Raw genomic sequence first — 23,759 nt, 5'->3', positions numbered from 1 at the left:
TAAAAAGATGGTCCCACTATCAAGCTAGCTTTACCAGAAGTTCTGACTATTGGTGGAGTGATGATAGTTTTTACTTACCATCAGTAGAATTTGAACTTCCTTCACAGGTTAAGGTGACGGACGCAGCCCATATGGGCCTAACAGCGAGGAAAACTCATGGTGGGACACAGACCGCCTCCATCCATTCTGTTCTACGTTGTCAACTGTCAATCATATCATTCTTTAATACCTGAGCTGTAATAATAGCAGGCAGAATTTGGTACAGCCCAATTCCAACATCCGCTGATCAGTGGATAATGGTTTTCATTGAGGATGATATCCAAAACACGGCACAGACTTGTTACAACTTGAGGTTAATCCAGATCAGTCTCATCTTGGATCATTTTTCCACCAGTAGATGGTCCTCAAGTACCACAAGTAAAAATGTGAAAACCATCAGAAACATCAGTTGTTTGGTACTGGCAGAGAAGATTTAGCCTTTTTTTCCATGGCTACAACTCACACCTTCAGCGCTACTGCACCACTTGAAAGTAAAATACACAGAATAATCACAAAGAGCACCAACAACACATTTCTTTACTTTTTTGGTAGGTTTCCTTTTGGACAACAAAAAGAAATCTTTATTTTTTTCCTGGGAGGAGCTTCATAACAAGTACATATTTCTGACTGCAGGGAAATAAAAGCAATATACTTACAAAATAAGATCAACATTTAATTTAGATTAGTGGAATTCAGTTGCAGCCACATCAGCTAATAAACGAATAATAACCTTTTCTTGTTTTTCTAAGTTGAAAATTACTAAAATGTTCACCTCATAACCACGACTGCCAAAATGGAAATTAGAAAGTTCACCTACAGTTTACAGGTATACAGGTTTTTTAAAAAGAAGCAGTTCAATATCCACATGAACTCCTAATTTAAAATCTATTATGCATTATTTATTTTTTAATTCTGCTCGATTGACACACACACCCTGCAGGCTGCTGCTCAGATGAAGCTGCAGCGTGCAGTGCAGCGTGTCTGCTTCTTTATCTGTGCTGCCAGAGAGTGAACTGTCAAAAAAGGAAGTAGTTGGGAGGAAAACTTTTTCCTCATGGGAACCATTCCAGAGGAGCTGTCAGCGGGCTTTCAATGGGGAATTGAAAACACAAACTGTATGCAAATGTGTTTAACCACAGCGCACTCACACAAATAAAGCCTGTTGGGTATGCTGAATGAATCTGGCTCTCGTGAGGATTTCCTGCTGCAAATGCAAACAGTTAGTGCCTGTGATTTGTGTGGACTAAACTGTTTTGGAGTTTCAGTAATTTGCTGCAAGATTGATTCAAATTTGTACAATCTGCAATGTACTTAAAAAAAAGCTTTTACATATTAAACTGTTCTTGTTTCCGTTTTACTCATTCCTGCCAAAGATGCCATAAATATCTGATTAGCTCTGATTTGAGTAACTTCCTGGTATCAGCTCATTACTCATCACATTCTAATCTGCTTTTGCAGAAGGTAAAAAATTAGAAAGAAATAATGGCTTGTCAGTCCTTTTTTAAATATATTTTTAGAAAACTAAACCAACAAATAAAGCTTTTGCAGCACTTTATTTTGAAGGAGTGCTAATGTGGGAGTGCAGTTCATTCATAAATGCTCTGTCTGTTGGTAAAGGAGATAATAAAATAGCAAAATATTCTATAGGCTGCTTGACACACATAAAACATATATGTTGTTGCCATGTTTAACCATGTATTTCACTAAAGTTTCCATTTTATAACCTAATACTGCACACAATTGAATTTATTTACATAAAAGACATATAGTTTTTAGTATATGCTATATATACACAAATTGATGTTCTTGTTTCAGATATAAGTTTTTGCCAAAAAGATAAAAACTAACTGATTATTGAATATATACGATATGACCTGGTCACATGTTCTCTGCTACAGAAAAACAATAAAAGCAAACAACAAAAATACCTTTTCACACTATTTGTCTTTTTTTTGGTGTAAGTGGTCAGTTGTATTTTTCCCAGTGGGTTATTTTGTGATTATTTTAGTTCCAATAGCAAAGTCTGTCCAGCAGAGGTCGTGGTGAACTTTCTGATGGAGTTACTATGGAGGAGCAGCATCTTCAGCCCTGCATGGAAAACAAACTGGAGCAAAATAAAGCTTAAAAAAAAAAAAAAAAAAAAAAAAAAAAAAGCCTAAATGCTTTGCATATGAACATCTTGAAATAATAATACATACTGGTTGAACATAATGGGAAACTAACAGTGATAAAAAACTTTAACTATACTTGAAAAAATATTTCATGCTATATCAAGAAGGATCGTCCAATTGCAAAAAATATTTAGTACCACAAAATTAGCCAAAAAATCCAAAATATCATAAAAAAGTCACACTCTGATCACATTTTGATCTATTATCAAAGGGATTTTTTTAAATAATAATAATGCAATTTTTGGCCAAAATGAAAAAAATCTGTGTTGTCTTCTAAGGATTAATTTCTGCAGAGTGACGGGTTCATTTGAAATCTGTCTTGAAATTGTGGGTGGAACTGTTGGTGCCTGTCCCCATTTCCCATCATCCCTCTGTATACACTCCCGTTAGCTTACAGCCCCTCACACCCCAACTTTATATTACTGCTGCAACAAAAATGGCAAAGAATATTGGAGCTATCCAGCCGCATAGTTTTGATCCAGAAACTGGCTCAGTGTGGGTCTATTTGTCTGTAACTGGATCCATCAGAATGGAGCAGATCAGGGAGCTTGTGGCCCGCTGATTGTAGCACCTACATCACTGCTACAAGCTTTTATCAATGGCGTTTTGTCGTCTGCTTTAACACTTTGAATAAAGACGTACTAAAAAAACATTTTAAGCTTAATTTCTTTGTGTTTGTCCTCCATCATGAGAAAAAAGCCACAAGAACATGTGAAAAACACCCAAAACAGTGTTTATAAGTGGAGTGGAACTCTAAAACCACAAAAGTGTCAAACTGGTGTGTGATCACCTGCTTCTACAAGAGGTAACCACATTTTTTAGGGGTAACTTAGTTACATGCAATCAGTTTCTTTGGTTTACATGTACAAAGGTAAGCAGCTTTTCAAGCAAATAAAACATGGTGTGAGTACTGTATCTCCTCATATTTTTGGCGTTCTGCACATTTACATGTACATTAATACAAACAAACTTACCAGCTTTTTCAGCAGAACCCTGCATTTCTTTAAGAGGTAACCTATGCAGATGGTTATTTTGGTTTACTTTTGTAAAGCGAATTGCACCTATTTGTCTCTTAATACATTTAAACAAACATACATTTAAAAAGATAAGTTCATTCAGTTCACCAATAAACCACTAGGTGGCTTCGTGGTTCACAAGAAACACATTCTGCATTCACTTTTCACCTTTTATTCTTCTACATCTGTGTCAAATATCAATAGAAAGGTTCCTCTAGGACTAAACTTTATATAAATATATATTTGATGTTGTAATGAGGCTTTAACAAATTGATAGACCTGTGACAGCTTCATTTTTAGCTGTAGATTGTTCTTACTGGGCATCTTCCTAATGGCCCTCCACTTTAAAAAAAAAATATAAAAAAAATATATATATACTGGTTTTTGATTTCGTTGCTGTTTCCGTAACCATGTTGGGTTTTATAGGACCGGGTGGTTAGCCCTGTGCCAAACCCCCAACCTGGAGGGCCAATATACTAGTAAGTAGTATATATTCGTAGTAGTATATAGTATATATTGTATAGTAGTATATATATTCATTCATTCATTTTCCTGACCGCTCTGTCCCTGTCAGGGTCACGGTTTTATATATATATATATATATATATATATATATATATATATATATATATAAAATAAACATATATAATATAACTGTATATATAAATATATATCATATATATTAAAATATATATATATTATATAATATATGATATAAATATAATAGTTTGTTTCTGTTATATCATATCAAGTCAACACCGGGTGACCTCGGGGTTGAAAAACTGCCTGGTCTAAACCAGCGGGTAATGTGACACACCCCATGTCTGTCTATATTCAGTAGTTGGCTATAAATCATATCCGTTAGGCATTCAAGTATAAGCAAACAAGACTGTTATGAAGTTTTGAATCCTCTTACGTGTCTTGATTTGGGTCATGTTTCAGGACTTTGAACTCCAAAGTCTAAAAACAGTAAGGTTAGCTTTCAGAAACATTGGTGTTGACTTGACTTTGAAACAAACACTTGACTATAGCACATCTATGAATCATACGAAAATGAAAAGCTTCACACAAGTGGGTACCGCCTTGATACTCAAACGGAGACCATGACAGACGGCTTAATTATTCACTTTGCTGAACAAAAGTTTTATGCTTGTTTGGTGCGAGTTTGTCCCAATGCCTTGTTTGACTACTGAGTAGGTTCACAGAGTCAACAGAACAACGTCCCAAAAGAGCCGATAGCTAAAGTCATCAAGAGGTTGTCTTTCATGTTGATGATGTGTTAGGGTGTGGGGTAAAATCGTGTTATCACACCATCCTAGGGAAACATTAAAAATGCATCTTTATATATTGATTGTAACATTTTTGTCACTAATGTGTTGCCATAGTAATATTTCTCAAACGAAACAGAGGCTATTTCCAAATTCCTTCCCTATTCACTACATAGTGCACAATATAGTGCGTTCACCATTTTGCAGTGCTGTCTGAATCTACTAATTCCAAAATCGAGCGCACTAAAAATTTCTCAGAAGCATGCATTGATGCTCACTACATTAAAAAATATGGACTACAATGCATTCGTTAAACAATTTCTATGAAAAAAAAGTGTTTAAATTAATTTTTTTAATAAACCATCCACATTTTCATCATCAGAACACGGTGGAGTCACAAATATACGTAAAATGTTTGTATTGATTCACTTTTCAATTGGTGACATTTAGAAAAACTAAAGAAAAGTAGTGAGCATGATGTCCAAATTGCTTTTAAAATCCAGGGCACTATGTAGTTATTTAGTAGTTAGGGATTAGGGTGGGGATTCGGACATAGCCAGAGTCACATGTGAGAGTCTATGTAAAAAAATGGCAAAGTAAAATATTTGTGTGCAGCTTAACTTAGTCTCCCATTCTTTTTTTTTTTTTTACTTAGCTTTCAAATTTGTTGAGAAAGTTTCAAATGTGCCTCTTAATCTTGTGATATTCTGAGTTAGGCTTCTTATTCGATGGAATTTGTACTTGCTAGTTTTCCTCATGTTCAGGTAAGACAGGTTTTTTTCATTGCCTCTCTGATGGAATACCACAAGGCTCAATGCTAGAGCCCCTTCTCATTGTGGTGGACAACACTACTTTGCAGATGACACTCTACTTCATCTGATATCAACAATACAATGTTCCCTTGTTTATCAGTAATTACATCAATTGTGATTTTATTTTTCCAACATCTCAATAACAACATGTATTGTTTACATTCTAAAAATAAGCCACAATAGGTGAAATCTGTGACGTAGGATTACAGATGTTTTAAAGCTATAAAAACCCTCACTACATACAAATCTGCACACTATATTAAAGAATGAAACCAAAAAACTGCTTGTGATTACGTATGCAAATGTGGATGAATTCTGTACAGGAGACATGATAAGGAGGAGGTTGATTGACCATAAATTACCCAGTTACGATCAGACGGGGTATATCCTGGACCGCTCCCTATTCCGTCACAGGGCACTAACACAAGAATCAAAAACAATTCATCATGTGTTAGCTTCACTTCTAAACATCCATCCATCCATCCATCTTCCGCTTATCTGGGACCAGGTCGTGGGGGCAGCAGTCCAAGCAAAGATGCCCAGTCTTCCCTCTCCCCGCCCACTTTCTCCAGCTCCTCTGGGGGGACCCCGAGGCGTTCCCAGGCCAGCCGAGCAACATAGTCTCTCCAGCGTGTCCTGGGTCTTCCCCAGGGCCTCCGGCCAGTGGGACATGCACGGAACGCCTCTCCAGGGAGGTGTCCAGGAGGCATCCGGATCAGATCCCGTCCTTGAACCGCCACCCCTCCTTGAACCGCCACCTTAACGTGGTGGAGGGGTATGAGTGCTCGGGTGATCTCACGGGGGCTTCTGCCCCTGGTAGGGTCTCCCATGGCAGACAGGTCCTGAGTGACGAGCCAGACAAAGTGCGGTTCAGAACCCCTTCATGAGATACAAAAACAGAGATCCCGTTACGTTGCCCGGATTGGCGTCACCGGGGCCCCACCCTGGAGCCAGGCCTGGGGTTGGGGCTTGGAGGCGAGCGCCTGGTGGCCGGGGCTCCTCCCACGGGCCCCAGTCGGGTCCAACCCGAAGGAGCGACGTGGGATCACTCACCAGTGGGCCCACCACCTGCAGGAGAGATCTGAAGGGGCCGGTGCAATGTGGTTTGGGCAGCAGCTGAAGGCGAGTGCCTCGATGGCCCAAACCTCGGTCATGGAATTTGGCTTTTTCACTTCTAACCAAGTTAGAAAATACATTTGAAATATATTTCAGTAGCTGTTTTCAATTCTAAGTCAAGTTTGCAACTTCCCTTCATCTATTTGCTACTAGCTAGTTGTGGCTAGCTAGTAGCTAAGAGTAGCTTCCAGCAATCCAGGCTTTGTTGCTCTTTCTGCAAACAAAAGAACAACAAAGCAGCACGCCTCTATGATGTCATAGTCATTAAATTTAAAAACCTTTTGCTTCCCCTGCTTGTTTCCTTCCCCACCTGTCATCTCTTTCAGATGTCGCTAAATCTAAAAGAATAATAAATCTGCAAGATCATAAATGGGAATTAGCCTTTTAAAGTAATTACAACTGCTGTGATTAAAGTGTTTGCCAAGTGGCGCGTTTGTGTACCGGGTGGGCTGCTGTTTTGCGGCTGCTGATAGTAAATAGCTGCATGCATGCTTTGAGGCTTCGCGCACGTGTGTGTGCATGAGGCACTCATTAAACGGGGAGATGACTGGAAGCATACACTCATCGCTTCTCGCCAAGTCTTTCTGTTTGCAACACACTCACATCGCTTTACCCTGTTTTTAACTTCAGTTCTATATAAGGCGACTTCCCCCACTAACTGTGGGTCTGTTTGACCCACTGAACAGAGGATGTGCAACATATGCTCTCTGCTGAGGCTTGCACATCTGTTTTTTTTTTCTTTTGGGTTCATATTCTGAGGGATTACGCTCTAACCCTTTTAACCGGCCCACCTAATCTCAAAAGCAGAAGCAAAGTGACATGTTTTATCTTTTTATTCCCTCGCTCCGTCTGTCCACTCTGGTCTTCTGCACGTGCAGGGCAGATGGTGGCCCCTCTCCTATCCTCTGTTGCTATTTGTAGAAACGTCTGAGGCGACAAGCCTGCTAGGCGTGCGTGTACGCAGACTGCATACTAACCGGTTGCCTGACGGGACCCGAAACGCTGCATGCGTGTTATCTGGAGCGAGCTGGTGAATGTATGGATTACAGGCTCAGAACGGGTCACTGGGTGGCTGAACAGAACAGCAAAAACACTCCTCTGACACAGCTGTTGACTCAGCACAACAGGTCAATTATTCTAGACTTAAAACAGCTCACAATTGTATTTATTATTTTTTTAATTCCCCTTGCTTTACATTTGTAGATCATAAAATAAAATGTATTTCTGTCAAAAACAACAGGCCATCTTAAAGTAACTATGAGGTTTACTAACTAGAGCACAAAAACATGAAGTTAACTTTACTACTCTGAATGGTCGTTCTTGATATAACTTTGAAAATTCCCCTCAAATCCTTGATTTTACATGATTTTTCACTTAATATGGAAGATGCTAGCATTAGAAATTAAATGAGCACGTGATCAAATGTGCCCTACAAAACAGGAAATACACATAAAACATATTTTTAAGTGAAAACCTATTAAATATTTATTTTTTACGTTAACACTCAAATTTTCAAGTGAAAAAAAAATCTAGTTTTTACATTTTGTACAAAACGGAAAAAAGTAAACAAATGAATACGACAAATACGTTTTATAAAAACAAAAAGGGAAGTTAACTTACATAAAATGTTAACTTTTATTTCCTATTCATATGGAGAAATTAAAAAGTAATGTTGTATGGTAATTCCTGGAAAAGTTGAGAAAAATTGGACACGACCATATTACCAGTAAAGTGCTGATCAGAGTAAAATTTAAGCATTTTTTGCTGCACCGTTTCTTTGATTTTGGTCTTTTACAAAAATAATTTGTCAAATTTATCTACAGTATTTAAACTATACAGACTGTGATGATAAAGTACATTTATATTTCGTCCATACAAGCTAACTTTTTTTTGGGCACAAATTAATTTTTCGTACATATTAATTAACTATTTCTTAGCCATAAATTAATATTCTGCTTGTACAAATTAACTATTTTATGGCCACAAACTAATACTTAATTTATACAAGTTAACCATTTCTTAGCCACTAATTAACATTTTGTTTATATGAAATAACTATTGTCAATTAATATTTATTAATACGAATTAAACATTTATTGGTCAAAAATAATATTTAATTCTTTCTTATCAATTATTTTGTGGTCATGACTTGTTAATTTATACAAATTATATGCAGTGTGGCCACCAATTACTATTCTGTTTGTTCATATTTTGTGGCTAGTATGATCTAATTAATAATTAAAATAATATTTTGCTTTTGTTTCCACAAATTAAATAGTTTTTGATCACAAATTAATATTTTGTTAGAACTAATTAACTATTTTAAGGCTACAATCTATTTATTTTTTGTACCATGTCATCCAAAAGGGATTTGTAGAATCATACTCACCTATACTGGGTATCCTTTCAAGTGTCCTTTCATGATTGTGTTTTCCTTTATCAGTCATGTTCATTGCTTTTACTCATGTGTGCAGAAACGGCATCAAAACATGTTAGAAAGAGTTTCCCCACGTCCATTACTCATGTGGTACAGTTGTTTTTCTTAGCAAACACAAGCTTGGAAGCCATCAAAACCTGGGATTCATCTGTGACCAAGAGGGCCTATTCAATTATTCATAGTCTCTACTCCATTAGTAAGCATTTCCCCAGAAAAAATAAGAGGACAAAAACAAATGTCTAAGCTGATTTAAGGGAAAGTGACTCACAGATGAAAACCAGCCTGATGACTAAGGCCTTTTGCACTATGTGAGGGTCATTCAGCCTCGTCTCACAAAAGAGTAATGGGAAATAGTAAAAACTCATTTACAGTCGTGTGTAGGTAGAATCACCTCAAAGTATGACATGGAAACCAGACACACAGTTGAAACTAAAAGGGTTTATGTGTAAATTCATTTCTCAGGATTAGACTGTGTTGTTCTAAGACGGAAATGCTGTGTCATGGTGCCACAGAATTTTAAAGAGATAAAAACACACTATCACTTTTACATGTTTTTTACAACTAATAGAAATAAATTAAAAATAATTTTTCACTCATTTAACTTCAAATACATTTTATACAAACAAAGTCCTCTGTGATGTAATCCACACAATCTCCACAGCCGCTATTCTGTCTGACAAAAATAAACTGCATCCACTGCTGTTAAGTATAAATGTCCTTTGAGAGCAAAAGAGAACTTTATTGTCTTACAGCCACAAATAGAAATTGTTTTAGCTTTTTTCAAATGATCCCAGGAGAGACACGCTTAATCAAACCAAGATAACTTTTGGAAAGAGGAGGAGGGCAAATATTGCAGAGAAAAAGCAAACCATGACTTTGCCCTTTATATAGTGTTTGTTGCTAAAACATTATTGCAAACCAAAACACAAAAATGATGACTAAAAACTTGTTAAAATGTTATTAATGTAAGGTACATGTCCTAAACACTTCACACACCTAAGGAAGGCAGCCTGAACAAATACTGCAATCAGGTTGTTGTTGACTCCCAGCTATTTACATCCAAAATACTCAAACGCAGACAGAAAACCACAAGCACAGTAAAAACCAATGAGGTCCACATGTCCTCAGAGGTTGGGGATGGAGGTTTACTTCGTGACACTCATTATCGCCGCTGTCCCACTACCAGACCTCGAGTGTGGTCAGACAGATGCTGTTACTCACATGGCATCCTGTCGGGACTTGATGACTCTCAGACGGGAGAAGCCAAGTCCTCTGATCTGCCAGGAGCAAGCTTTCCTGGAATAACCCAAATCCTCATCTTTAACATCAATTTGGTCTTAACGGGCAGTGAAATAAAAGTAATTTTAATTATAAGGATAGAATTAAATGATGATCAAGCTAGAAAATGCTGACCGGGACAACATTTTGACTTGAGTACACACAATCATAGACATTAATATACGAGATGGATATTCTCTGAGGCCACTTGTAGGATCATTAACAGCAAAAAAGAGACCTAATATGGATCAGAAATGTTGGTTTGATCACCCAACTCAACATAGTTTTGAAAAGGGGTGATTAGATTGAACAAAGTGGCTCGCAAAAATGCCCAGACTTCCTCCAGCTCCTTTGGGGGTCTCTGACGTGTTCCCCAATCAGTAGAGAGACAGTCTCTCCAGCGTGTCCTGGGTCTTCTCCAGGGCCTCCACCCTGGAACACCTCCCCTGGGAGGCGTCCAGGCATCTAAATCAGATGTCACCTCAACTGGCTCCTCTCGATGTGGAGGAGCACTGGCTCTGCTCCATACTCACTCCGGGTGACCGAGCTCCTCACCCTATCTCTAGGTGAGGACCCAGCCACTCTACAGAGGAAGCTGATCCTCATCTCGGCCTCAAACCTCCCCAATACATGCTAAAGGTCCTGGCTCAATGAGGCTAACAGGACAACATCATCTGCAAAGAGTAGAAATCATGTTGTCCCCAAACCAGACCCCCTCCAACACCTGGCTCTTCCTAGAAGTTTTGACCATAAATATTATGAATAGAAGCGGTGACAAAGGGCAGACCTGTCCTCCATCATCACTAAAATCCCACAAGCACACGATAAAAACACCAAAAATAAAATTTTCGTCCAAGTGGGTCTTTAATGAAAGTCAAAAATTACTACAGGAAAAATGTGAATTCTGCTTTCAGTGACTCATTTAACAATTAAATGTTTTAACAGTCCAAAATATTTTGACTAATGGATACACAACAAAGTCATATGTCAACCAAATGACAGTAAACAACAAACCATCAACTGAGTATACTTGCATTATCAAAGGAGTTTTTATTACTTTTTTAGGTTTTCCTTTTTGTAGAGACTATTATGGCGATTCTTTTTGATACAATATGATATTTGTCAACATTGTTTAGCACGACAAAATGTCAATGCCTTCATGGTACAGTGGTAGAGTGTCTACCCTAAGACTGTAAGGTTGTGAGTTCTAATCCAGGCTGAGTCATACCTAAACCTAGACCATGTGAATGAGACCAAGTGCCTCCCTTTTTGACACTCAGCATTAAGGGGTGGATTGGGGGGGTTAAACCATCAAATGGTTCCTGAGCGCAGCTGTGTCTGCTGCTCACCGCTCCCCCAGGGGATAGGTCAAATGCACTTTAATTTTAATTTAGCATGTAAATACAGACTAATAAATAAGACTCTCCAGAGTACAATATACTTTTGATATTCTTGTGTGAGATGAAGCAAGAAAGGTAGCATTAAAAAACTACAAATCATGCTTTTTGTGTGTTTTCATTCATAAAAAACAGTCTAATCAATATACCATTAGGTAGACTATATATTTTTCATATTTCTGCAACAAATGTTTAGTTTTAATCTCTTTTATTAAAAATAGAAATAAAAAAGAGAAATAAACATCTGGCTTTTTCAGACTCCCAGCTCATTCAGGACATGATGACATTATTATATCAGTCTGGGATCACCTCTAACAAACACGCCACCTTCGCGCTCCCATTGGTCGAGACTCCGTGCGAAGCCGCGCCCACGCGGCTGACGTCAGCGCGCCGTCAGTGGAGGTCTGCAGCGGTCGGGAAGCCGCACTGCACACCGGCAGAGCAGCACAGGGCGCGGCGGCGGTCCTCATCACTCGTCGCTATGGGAATTACCGCCGCGTGCTCAGAAGCGCGAGCCCTCCTCCGTCTGAGAGCGCGTCAGTCGAACACACAGACTATAAAACGCTGCAGTTGAGGCTGCCGCTGCTCCACAGACGAGCTCAGCTTCCCTCCCAACTGGGGAGGATGATGACAAACACCCAGAGATGAAAAGTGTCACTCAAGCAGGCAACTTGGACCTCGTTTGCTCGAACCTTCTCCATCTTCTCTAAGCCAGGATGATGCCTGTTATGTGTGTGTCTGCAGTGGTGAGTCTGTCATTTCCATTCAACTCCCTGCCTGTTGTTTATTCTTGATTCTTCAGCAGGTTTTCCAGTTAAAGGGCCAGTCTCCATTTTTAAAGAGTGTTTTTAGTTTGTCTATAAGTGTAGAGATGATAATACATAGAAAAATCACCCATATAACAAACAAACTAGTGATTATACTTAACTAGAATGGGACACTCAAGTGACTAGTTCCTCAAAAATCTGCAGAATAGGTTCAAAGTTGCACCATTAGTCCACTGCAGTACTAAATGCACAATAGCTGCAGATTGTGGCTTTGTATTGATCAAATTAATTTTTCCAATCTGATAATGTCTGTGAAGACGGATCTGTATGCACAGTCCACATTCAGCCCTATATAGCAGACAGTGAACATATGAAATATGAAGGTGCAGCTTATATCCATCTATCTATCATACACCTGCCCTGTCTTTGTTAAGGTTGCTGGAGCCTATCCCATAAGATGAAGTGCAAAATACGCCATTCCTTCTTGATTATTTTATTTCCCCCTTTAATAAATATTTTGGTCTTGAAACAATACCTGGGAAACTAGTTATTTTTTCTGTGCAGGAAGATTAGATTTATACCTCTTTAAGTACAACTTAAAATGTGATGTTCAAAAACGAATGGATATTGCTTGAGCTGGGAAACATAGGTGGATGCTCATCCATCAAGAAAAAAAGTACTGTTTGATTTGAAACAAAACAAGCATTTCCTAAACAAAAATAGGACAATAACCTGGAGTCATCAGTTTTTATTTACATTTTAATCAGAAGTGACATATTTAAACTTTTCCAGACAGGTATAAAAAATTTTGGGGCATGTGACAATTTACAACTTTCACCTGCCAGTGACCAATATGAAGTAATATGTTGCTATTTCAAATGTCCACATGGGACATATGGTGCTTCAAGGCTAACTAACAGGATAGGAATAACTAATATTTGCTCAACCTCAAATGTCGAAGCTTAGCAACTTATTTCTTTAAATATTAGCTTGATTTGGATGGCATAACTCTAGTGGTTTTGAAGAAAGTGTGCCTTACCTTCTACAAACTTCACTAATCCTCTTCTTGAGTCTTAAAATTGATGGGTGATATATTGAACAGTACGCCATGATGTCCTGTACTTCACCGTACAATACCTTTTTTTCCCGTAGCGTATTAAGCTAGCATTACCAATCATTAGCCTACTCTAATGCTTTAATGAAGTTACACTTAGCCCTTTAACAGCTGATCTTTAGCTTCAGTATTGACATTAAACTACCGTAACTCTTCAACCATTTAAGCAATAAAAATAAATCCAACTAATTCCGACACAGAGAAAATCCGCTTTGTGTTGATACACAACACTTTACAGTAGCAAAGTGTTTATGCAATCAATGTTGTAATCCTACTGATTATGGCTCCCACAATTAGTTGACTAATCGACGACTAATATGCTAATAAAATTTTCGGCACCTAATTTAATAGTCGATTAGTCGTTACTTTATATTATATGACGTCAGAGTGTAGTAAAGTTGAACAAAGTTGTGAGCGCTCAGCACTAAAAAATGCACATTCGTTAAACTGGAGTCAGTAAGACCAAAACTTTATCTTTAGAGAAAAATAGTTCCTTTTTTCAGATGTTAACCTTATTTGATTTAATCTTGTACCAGAAACTAATGAAGGACAGAGGCTGTAAGATTCATTAAAGGTTTAATAGGACTGTCTCAAATTTGACTGCTAAAGATGCTAATGCTGATAGTTGAAGATGCTGAAATTTATAGCTAAAATCACTGAAGCTTAAGGCCAGCTAAAATATTATTTGAATGCCAAATTAGCCTAAAAAAACAAAAAAAGCCAAAATAGCCAGCATACAGCTGAAACATTTGCTAAACTTCAAAATAGCCCCCAAACAATGAAAAACAAAAACGAAATTAGCCAGAATAGCTAGCATGCAGCTGAAATATCAGCTAATCTCCAAATTTTCCTAAAAAAACAAACAAAAAAAAGCCTAAATTAGCAAAATAGGCTAGCATTCAGCAGAAATATTAGCTAAAATCCAAATTGGCCTAAAAAACTGAAAAAAATACAAAATTAGCCAAAATAGCTAGCATGTAGCTGAAATATTAGCTAAACTCCAAAATAGCCTAAAAAGCAAAACAAAAAAAAAAAAAACTAAAATACCCAAAATAGCTAGCATGCAACTGAAATATTAGCTAAAATCCAAATTAGCCTAAAAAAACTGAAAAAATCCCAAATTAGCCAAAATAGCTAGCATGTAGCTGAAATATTAGCTAAACTCCAAAACATGACCTGAGTAATCTGAAAAAATAATCGGTGACTAGTCGACTATCAAAATGATTGTTTGTGGCAGCACTACTACTGATTTAGATGAGAAGAAAAGGGGCATTGCGCCAAAGCTGCTTTTCTTAACTTCAGATTCCGCTGGAGATACATTAATTCCGTAAGTAGTCAAAGAGTTGCAGTAGTTTGAAAAACCTGTGCCATTTCCAATATTAATTTAAAAATGTTTGCCGTCTGTGATCATTTCTAATTTTCATTTTTCATCACTACTGTGTCAAGTTTGTCTACAGACCATACAGCAAGTTTCTCTCGTCTAGCATATTCGGGGCTGTGTGTAATGCATTTGCGGAATTTTGTAGTTTTGTTGTTTTTTTCATCTGAGTGAACCTTAAAAATTGCATTGTTCTTTTTTGAATTCATTGGTCACAGATATTGTGGAGGTCTTTCAAATGACCTTTGATGTTAAAAGTGGGTTGTATTGAACCAAGCTTCAATTGCATCAGCAATAGACCCTTTCATAAACATAAACAAAGTTCACCTTCAAACAAGCATAACTGTACCAACATTGTCCCTCCAGCTCAGTTCAGTGAGTTCAGTGAACATCCAGAACCAAATAAAATGAACTAAATTTGTCCAATATCTTTACATGTCTGTCTATGAAAGTGGATGTTCTAGACATCTAAGGTATGATCAAAATGAAAAAGCCCACCACTCCTATGGGAATTCACTGCCTCAAACTGGAAACTCCTAATTGTTGGTTGCACAGACCGCTTTATTTACTAGTTACCAGATAAAAACGACCCAATCCCTGCCTAGTTTATGGTTTTTGTTTTACTTATAATCATTTTCTTGATTGTGACTAAGTGTGGGTTCCCTGTAAGTCTCGCTAAACAAAACTCAGTGATTACAACGTTGCATCAAAGACCACCCAAGCCACCAAAAGGCTGATGCTTTCAAGATGACCTCAGACCCACCAACAGCCCTCCCGGCTTGAGTCATTAGCAGCAATCATTTCAGGCTATTGTCTGTAATAAATTCAGCGCGACTAAGTCCAAACAGACTCTCTTTCTCTGAGGTTTCGTGCATAGTGAGGTGGGGCCACACAGCAACAGGTGCTGAATGGGCATGAGTGTGTGCTGAGGCAAGCTTACAGTTCGTGTGGGAGTCCGTCCGTGTCTGATCACATTTGTGTGTGTGTTTTTACATAACTGGGAAGTAATTAAAGATCAATGTATTCTGGCCAAACTTTTTGACCCATGCACGCACACACGCCAGTCATAGAGCTTTGCAGCAGTCTAAAAGCTATTGGACCGTCCTATCCCAGCTATTGAGGTTCAAGGAAATCATTTTGTAGAGCGTTGACAAACTCATATGTAGCAGGAAGCAACAATCATCAGGTTGGTCAGTCATGTGTTGTGTTGTTTTTGATTGGAACAATAGTTCATGAACAGCTTTAGTGAACTTTTACGATGTGAGGTGTTGATTCATAGGTTGTATATCTATGAACGACTACGCAAACCAAACACTTGAGGGTTGCTACACACGCAAAAAGGATTTACGTTATATTTACAAGAGAAACCACCTCACAGTTTGATTCCAAATAGTTTTTTGCATCTTTGGATTCATTTTATTGTTTGAACAGTTGAGTATAGCCATCGTCTTAGTGAACAAAGGGTTTCATGGTGTCATGTCCTGCAAAGCTGGGAAAACCCACAAAGCTTTAACTCAATTGACTTAAATCCAGCCCTAAATAGAATCCAATGAGTTTCCACATGCTTTCTCAACATCTTTATACAATCATAGACAGTATTCATACAATTGGATATCGTAGAGTTTTATGAAAATGATCAAATAAGCAAAAAAAACAGGCATCACAATTGGTAATATTTGCCTCGAAACGTTGTTCTAAAGCTAATAATTCTATGGTTAAGTATCATTTTAAGGTCATGACAACTTTAAATGTAAAATAAACAAGCAAAAACAAATCTCATCTGTTTTTCGATGTTGTACTGTTTGACCAACTAGTTGGATTGAATGGGGAACCACTTGATTGCATATCAAGCCACCTAGTGGTGAACTAACAAGGCTTTGAGTTATGGAACACCATTGAGAATCAATTAGGAATGGATAAGGGATTTTAACTAAACACTCTGTGGCTTCTGCAGCCATGACTTGGCGAGCTAAAAGGTAACCTTTGTTGGGCCAAATTTGGCCCGCGGGCCCCACTTTGGGCACCCATGCTCCCATGTCATACCAGTGCGTTCCGAGTGGTATGACATTGCTTTCTGCATGGAAAAGAAGGGCAGAGTGTCAAGAACTCTGATGTTTGTGGGAATGTCTTTGAACACCATATTTGGAACGTCCCTATAACATAACCAAGAAGCCATGGAGACATGCTTGCGCCTCTCCAAAATAAATAAGTAACATGTCTTCCACGAAGTAGCTCCTCCCACATGCGACAAGATTGTTAGGTGTATGGACACACTTTATGGCAAGCCTATACCAGTGACTTTGACGTCAAGACAGAGGTGATGGACGCAGAGGTGTTATGGCTTTAGTGTATTTGTCAAATGATTTAGATACTCTGCTTTAAATCAAACTGTGTATTTCTATGAGTACCAGAGGCATCTATCAAACCCGTCTGCCTGTCTGGGTTGTTTTACAAATGAAAACCATAATCAAACATGCAGCAAAAATATGCCACAGCAGCTTGTTACATGCTTTGAATGCTAACACAAACAGAACTAACAACCAGGGAAGAGATGTTGCATGTTCAGCCATCTGTCTCCTAAAGAAGTCCTTTACCAGGTCGTACAGATGGGTCTCTGGGCGTGTCAGCAGACAGCCCACACTGTCGCTGCAGATGAAGGTAGAATTACATTCTGCTCACAGACTTAATGTCAAAGGAGTAGAGAGCTGGCTTTGTGTGTGTGTGTATAGATGAGTGTGCTCAACAGAAAGCAGCACTGCAGTGTTGGTGCAGTGGTGCCACACTTTTGTCTTTAGGATGTAAACAAGAGCTGCCAGACTGACGCCTCTACCCTCAGATCTGCCCCTTTCTGCCCTGTCAGAGAGTCTCCGAGGCATCAGGCCAGTGTCAATTATCCTCGTCTCCCAAGCTTCCAATAACAGATCAAACTACCAGCATGCAGCAGAATCAAATTGTCTTTGTCTTGCATCTGTTCTACATCCTTATTCTAAAACTGATTCTGCCTGAACTCTTGGAGTTAGCATCAATAGTAAGAGACTTAAATGTAGCAGTAATAGCAAAAACATAAATAAAGGAGTTCTGCCACAAAATCAATGCAGCAGTAAGTTAATACTAGTGTTTGTAGTTATGTCCTTTAATAATGACATTAGATAATGCTGCTACATCTTTCAGTAATAGGTAATCTGTAACTTTTACAACGCCATTAGCATTACTGAATGTTAAACGAGGTGGGTTGCTATTAATTGACTTAAAAAGTGTGCAAACCAAATGCACCAATCGGCTGGTGTTCTGTCAGAAGAGAAAACAAAAGGATAAGTGGTTACGATTGGCTACGGGTGGTGTTATGTTTCATGGGAGCCAATTAGAGCTAACGTTTTACACACAAGCATTCATTCGTCCCACACACAAACACCAGACAGGTGGAGAAATCTGCAGAAACTGAGAGCAGAACGATGGAAAGTTTGGAGTTTTAAGGTGAAAATATATAAACTACCTCGTCTCTGGCTATGAGAGTTTGATGTACTCATGTAGCTACAATGACTGCAAAATAGTTTTATATGTTTAACTTTTTATTTTATTTTTTAAAAATAAGTACACATGTTTGAGAGTTCAAGTTTGATTTCATTAATTTGAACTAAAAACACATTTCATGCTATTTAAATGTTTACTCTTGTTGTGAACAAAACAATTGGAAGTACAGGTTGTTCACGTTCAAGTCATCTCCAGTTTTTAGTGTTTGATTAATTTAGGAACAGAGTTAAAGAAACTTTGACTGGGAGAGTCCGTTGGTTCAGATCGAGTCCACTTATTTGTTCCCGATCGAGTCCTGAAGATTGCATGTGGTCTGTGTTCAGACTGGGGTCTACTGGAGATTTGTGTTCCGGACCAAACCTTGTAAACAAAACCATGTGATTAAAGATATCTTCAGTTATTGGCCAGAAGTTATGGGGGAAAGATGAAAAAGAGAAAGATGGAGGTTCTACGGTGCTGCAGTTTGCCAGGATTTTGACTTATTCAAACTTTTTATTTCATTGATCAATTTGGAACGTCTGTATGAATGGCAGGTTCAAGACTTTTTACTGCTACTTTGGTACAGCGCAGGCATGCTGCATGATGGTTACTGAGGACGCTACGGCTAAGAAGCTACGCTGTGACATATAGATTTTCGGTAGAATTAACGTGGATCACATTAAAAGTTGTTTTAATGAGCCTGAATTCATCAGACCACGTTTCAATTAGTTGCTGTGTCTCGTTGTTGTGGTGTTATGGTGTCGTTTTTTAAGAAAATTCTGTTAAGGAACTACAGTAGAGCTTTTAGGATGGCGTCACGTCAGCTCCCTGCATGCATGCCACGTAACAAGACACAGAAAACCGAGTTACAAGTGTTACTAGCGGTGTTAAAATAACGTGCTAACATGTAATCAGTTGGGCCAGTTACTTCCTTTTTGCTGACACGACAATCAATGCTTATATTTGTCTACAGCTCACCGATCCCCTCATTCCTAACAGGTTTACATCACATTTTGGTTCAATTATTCCGCTCTCGGCTCTTATCGTTTTCAAACTGAAGCTCAGTCTGATTGGAAACGATTGGTGACCACCTCGAAAGATGGGTCTGAGAGCGGCTCCATCTCCATTGGCTCCTGGTGCCAGATTATGATTTGTTTGTGGGTATTGAAAATTTAATCCGTATTATCGGGGGAAACAAACTCTGGTTCACTTATCCCTAGAACATGATTGCTATAAAAAGTTACGCCATCACTTTTGCCGGGTAATTTTTACCCGATATAAAATACCCAATAAAAAGTATTTCTCATAAAAAATAGATCAATATATGACAACACATGATAACTTAGAGTAGTTTCTTTTATTTCAAACTGTTCTTTATTCAACAAAGTGGGGAAAATGCTTGAAAATTACTGAAAAAGTAGGAATCTGAGAAGAAAAAAAATCCTAAAAAAACTAATAATGATACTGGACACTTAATCTTTGGTCCACTCATTCCTGGGACATGTGAGACTTTACCCAGGATCCCATGACACTCAAAAAATGCAACAAATTTAAAACAATGTAAATACTTTTGCTCGGGTGAAAATCACCCGGCGATAGTGCTCCAGGCTTAAGCGGACCAAATGTGTCCAAATGTGTACAGTCTTCAATTGTTTACTTTTGTTACAAAGATCAAATTCAAAGTACTGGATGAGCATTTTGCTGTCTGTTGATGTGCAATAGATACTGAAGGTTATAAACAAGTACATATCTATTTTAGTAATTTCAACTCACTTGTGAAAACTGATTAGAAAAATCTAACTTTTGTCACTTTTCCTAGTAACTAGAGAATAATACATAAAGACGGTCAACAGTCTGTAAAGCACAAAAACCTAAAAACATTAATGTTGATGTAAAATTTGAGATTTGGTTTTGAAAACACAAAAAGAATCAGAATTTTGTGTCAAGAGCAGTGTGGGGTCTAAAGAGTGATTGGTCTGCTTCTTATTCTAGATTTGGATACATTCAGTACAAGAAAAACCTGCATTTTAAATGTGTGGTGTAAAATGTAAGGTAGAATTTATCAATTAATTTAATGAATCATGATGGTTAGAAAAATCCAGCTTTTTGACCGTCATCATCAAGTATTTCCGGACTTCTGAAATTCTGTTAGAAAACACTTCTCACTGAAAGTTGTTCCAATTGTGAAATGTTTATGGCTGTTGTTTGCACTGGAAGAAATAGAGAGAGAAATTCAAATTTTGCACAAATTCATACAGAACTCACAAATGAAATGGACAACATTTTCTGCACCTTTTTGAAAATTACAAGAAATATTCAAACATTTGATGTTCCTGTAATTTGTATTTAGGCACAGCTGTGGCAGGGAAAAGGTGTAACTAATATAATAATCTCGTTTGCAACCACTAAAAATGGAGAAATGGAAGACTTAACTTTTGTGTTGAGCGTCACACTGAGCATTCATAACTTAAAGACGTATAAAGAGATGTCTGGGGATTTGGGAGAAAAACTGTGGAAAACATGGAAAATCTCCAGGGAACAAGTTCATCTCCAGAGGTCCTGATGTTATTGTTTCTACTGTCCATCACTGTATTATCTAGTGGTTTCCAGCCCATGGGAATATAGTAAACACTTCTGGATGTGGATAGAAGAGTAAAACAATTGAAAAATAACAACGTAGTGGTTGAGAAACCTTGACAAATTTCCAAACAAATTCAGGTTGATCTGCAGATAAGGTTTACAACATTGTCATCTTTGGATGCTAGAGGAGATCCAGGACACCAATGTTTACTCAAAGCCTTAAAAAAGTAATAACTTTGCATCATTTCACAGTGGGAATTAAAAGACAGATTATATTGAATATAAGTTCTCTATATCAACATACCTACTGTTTCGACTTATTTGTTTATCATGTTCTCTTATATGGCATTGTTTGAATCATTTATGATTACACCTGTGCCATGATTGTGTAAAGCAGGGGTGTCAAACTCAATGACTCAGGGGGCCAAAAATCCACTAAACAAACTGTTTGGTGCCCAAATCGCGAGATTTTGACCGCTTCAGCATTTCGGACCAAGCCACCTCCAACTTTAGGTTATGGACATGTGCTAGTAAACAATTGAAAAGGAGGAAGATGAAGAAGCCCCTCCCTGCTTGCCCAATGTGAACAATTCTCCCTGATTGTGAGGTTCACAGTTTTTTCTACAAGTATTTTACTACAATTTTAAGCATATAAAATGTCACATATTGGATGATTTCCATCCTTGAAGGTTTAATAATATCAGTTCTCCACTGAACTGTGCTTTGGTCCAAGTCTACAAGTCAACCTCATCAAAGTTTATGGAGTTGTACGTATTGATCACATTAACCAAACAAATCATACGTGGGTTAAATATCAAACAACATTATAGATTGTCTGATGTGAAAAATGTTTCAGAAATCACTGTCAAATTCAGACTATCAGTCTTCCCAGTTAAAGTTTCTATACATTATTGTGTATCAGTTAGGTCATTCATAGCTATAGATTTAGAGATGATACTGGTGCATCCACTTCAATGAACTAATGAAGACCTTGTGTAGGTATACTTCTTAACCGTTGCAATAGATGGATCATCTCTGATGTCATCCATAGTTAAAATCCAAGAAGATAAAGCCCAAAGTTAGATGGTGGCAGTTTATTCTTCCCAACTCAACAACTTTGCAGTTGAAATTAAGTAAAGTTCTAGTGATGTTCCTCAGGGAACATCCCATCTGCCAATCAAAAGTCCATGCCCCTAAATTTGAGCTTTTTAAAAAAAATCCTAATGGCTTTGAAAGAACACTTCCCTCAAGGTTTCCATGTTTAACAAATACAAAAATCAACCCAAAAAAACAATTTATGTTATTCAGATTCGTGATAGCCTTAAAACAATTTTGTTATTCCTTTATTTCAAGTTAAATAAAAGTAATCTACCTAGGAAATAGCTGGTATTATTCTGTTCTAGTCAAAGCAAAGAGTTTCTTTTGAAGAGTATCATTCTTTGTAGTTACACCTATAATAACTTTTTCTTCTCTGTCCCCTCAGCTCTTATGTTCAATGGTGGCTGATATTTCAGCTCGGGGCTTGACTGCAACCAGCACAGTCGACCAGCCCACCCTTTCTGCACGCCAATACCAACACACTGACCCCAACTCAGGCACCAGGCTGGCATGTGACAAGTGCCCAGCCGGCACCTATGTGTCCACCCACTGTTCCCCATCGTCTGTGAGGGAGTGCACCCCTTGCCCTGCGGGTACTTTCACACGGGGTGAGAACGGAGTCCAGCAATGCCATCGCTGCCGGGCTCCCTGCCCTGTGGGCTTCACTGAGAAAGTGCCCTGCACGACGACCCAGGACCGGGTTTGCGCATGTCCACCCAACAGCTTCTCTTCAGGGGGCGTTGATGGAGGGTGCAAACCCCACTCCCTTTGTCCCCCGGGTACCCGGGTCAAAAAGCGTGGCACTCAGACGGAGGACGTTCTCTGCAGGCCTTGCACTAAGGGGACATTTTCCAACGTGAAGTCCAGAACAACAAAGTGCAGGAATCATACAGACTGCCAAGCTCTAGGGTTAGTTCTTCTTAAACCAGGGACCAAAGAAACTGATAATGTCTGTGGATCTCCCTCCACTATCCCACCGTTGTTCTCCCCATCATCTTCATTTGGCCCTGAACATGCTGCACTTAAACAGGAACCAGTTTCCTCAACTTTGACATCATTAATCTATGGAGCTGCACATAAAGGTGAGAACAGAAATGACAAATAAGCTTTTTGTACTCAAGTTTGAACTTTTTAAGACAAAATTGAGATTTGGGGGAAAATATCTGGTGATATCTCTAGGAACGTATTGGTAACCGAATCTCAAAGAAAGTGCATTATTGTTCTTACCTATCAATCCAATATATACTGCATATAAATTTAGATTGATTCCTCACTTCAATCTTGATTTATGATTTCAACACTTTTCTTTTGGGAAATAAATGAATAACTTAAATAAAGATGGAATAGAAAAGCTCTGGTACCTGCTTTGTCAACACTCCCAACTCGTCACATATTGACGTTTGCTTAAAGACCCCTATGTGTCACTTTTTGACATTTTAGGTATCCTGTATCGTTTTTTGACGTGGTGACTGTTCCTATTAAATCACAAATCCCCAACCACTGGGCAGCGAACCAGAACGGTCCAGTACCGCGAGGCGGAGAACACTTGGTACCGGTACCCTAACCTGGCACCAGGTCAGGGTTAGGGACGCGGTACCAGATGCAGTACCAGACTCATACCAGCACCGGGTTAGGATACTGTGTTTGGGACTGGGTAGTGGGCACACCCTGAGGACCAGTCTGCATCCAGTACAGCATAGGGTACCGTGTTCTGAGGGTTGCAGACCCTTGTTTTTACGAACAGACAGCACATAAAAAAATGAGTTGGGGACACCCAA

At 38.4% G+C, this 23,759-nt stretch overlaps 1 protein-coding gene across 1 annotated transcript in view; it reads left to right on the top strand.

The window, feature by feature from the left end:
• Window positions 1-11,909: 11,909 nt before the first annotated feature.
• Window positions 11,910-23,759, top strand: part of tnfrsf21 (tumor necrosis factor receptor superfamily, member 21) — a 39,592-nt gene continuing 27,742 nt past the window's right edge. The window contains exons 1-2 of the mRNA XM_024291560.1: window positions 11,910-12,280; window positions 22,367-23,063. Of these exons, the coding sequence (XP_024147328.1) occupies window positions 12,251-12,280; window positions 22,367-23,063 (727 nt within the window). The 5' untranslated portion in view covers window positions 11,910-12,250. The remainder of the gene's footprint in view (window positions 12,281-22,366; window positions 23,064-23,759) is intronic.

This window comes from Oryzias melastigma, linkage group LG24 (assembly GCF_002922805.2).
Source record: "Oryzias melastigma strain HK-1 linkage group LG24, ASM292280v2, whole genome shotgun sequence".
Taxonomy (NCBI): Eukaryota; Metazoa; Chordata; class Actinopteri; order Beloniformes; family Adrianichthyidae; genus Oryzias; species Oryzias melastigma.
This window is presented reverse-complemented; position numbering and strand designations above follow the sequence as displayed.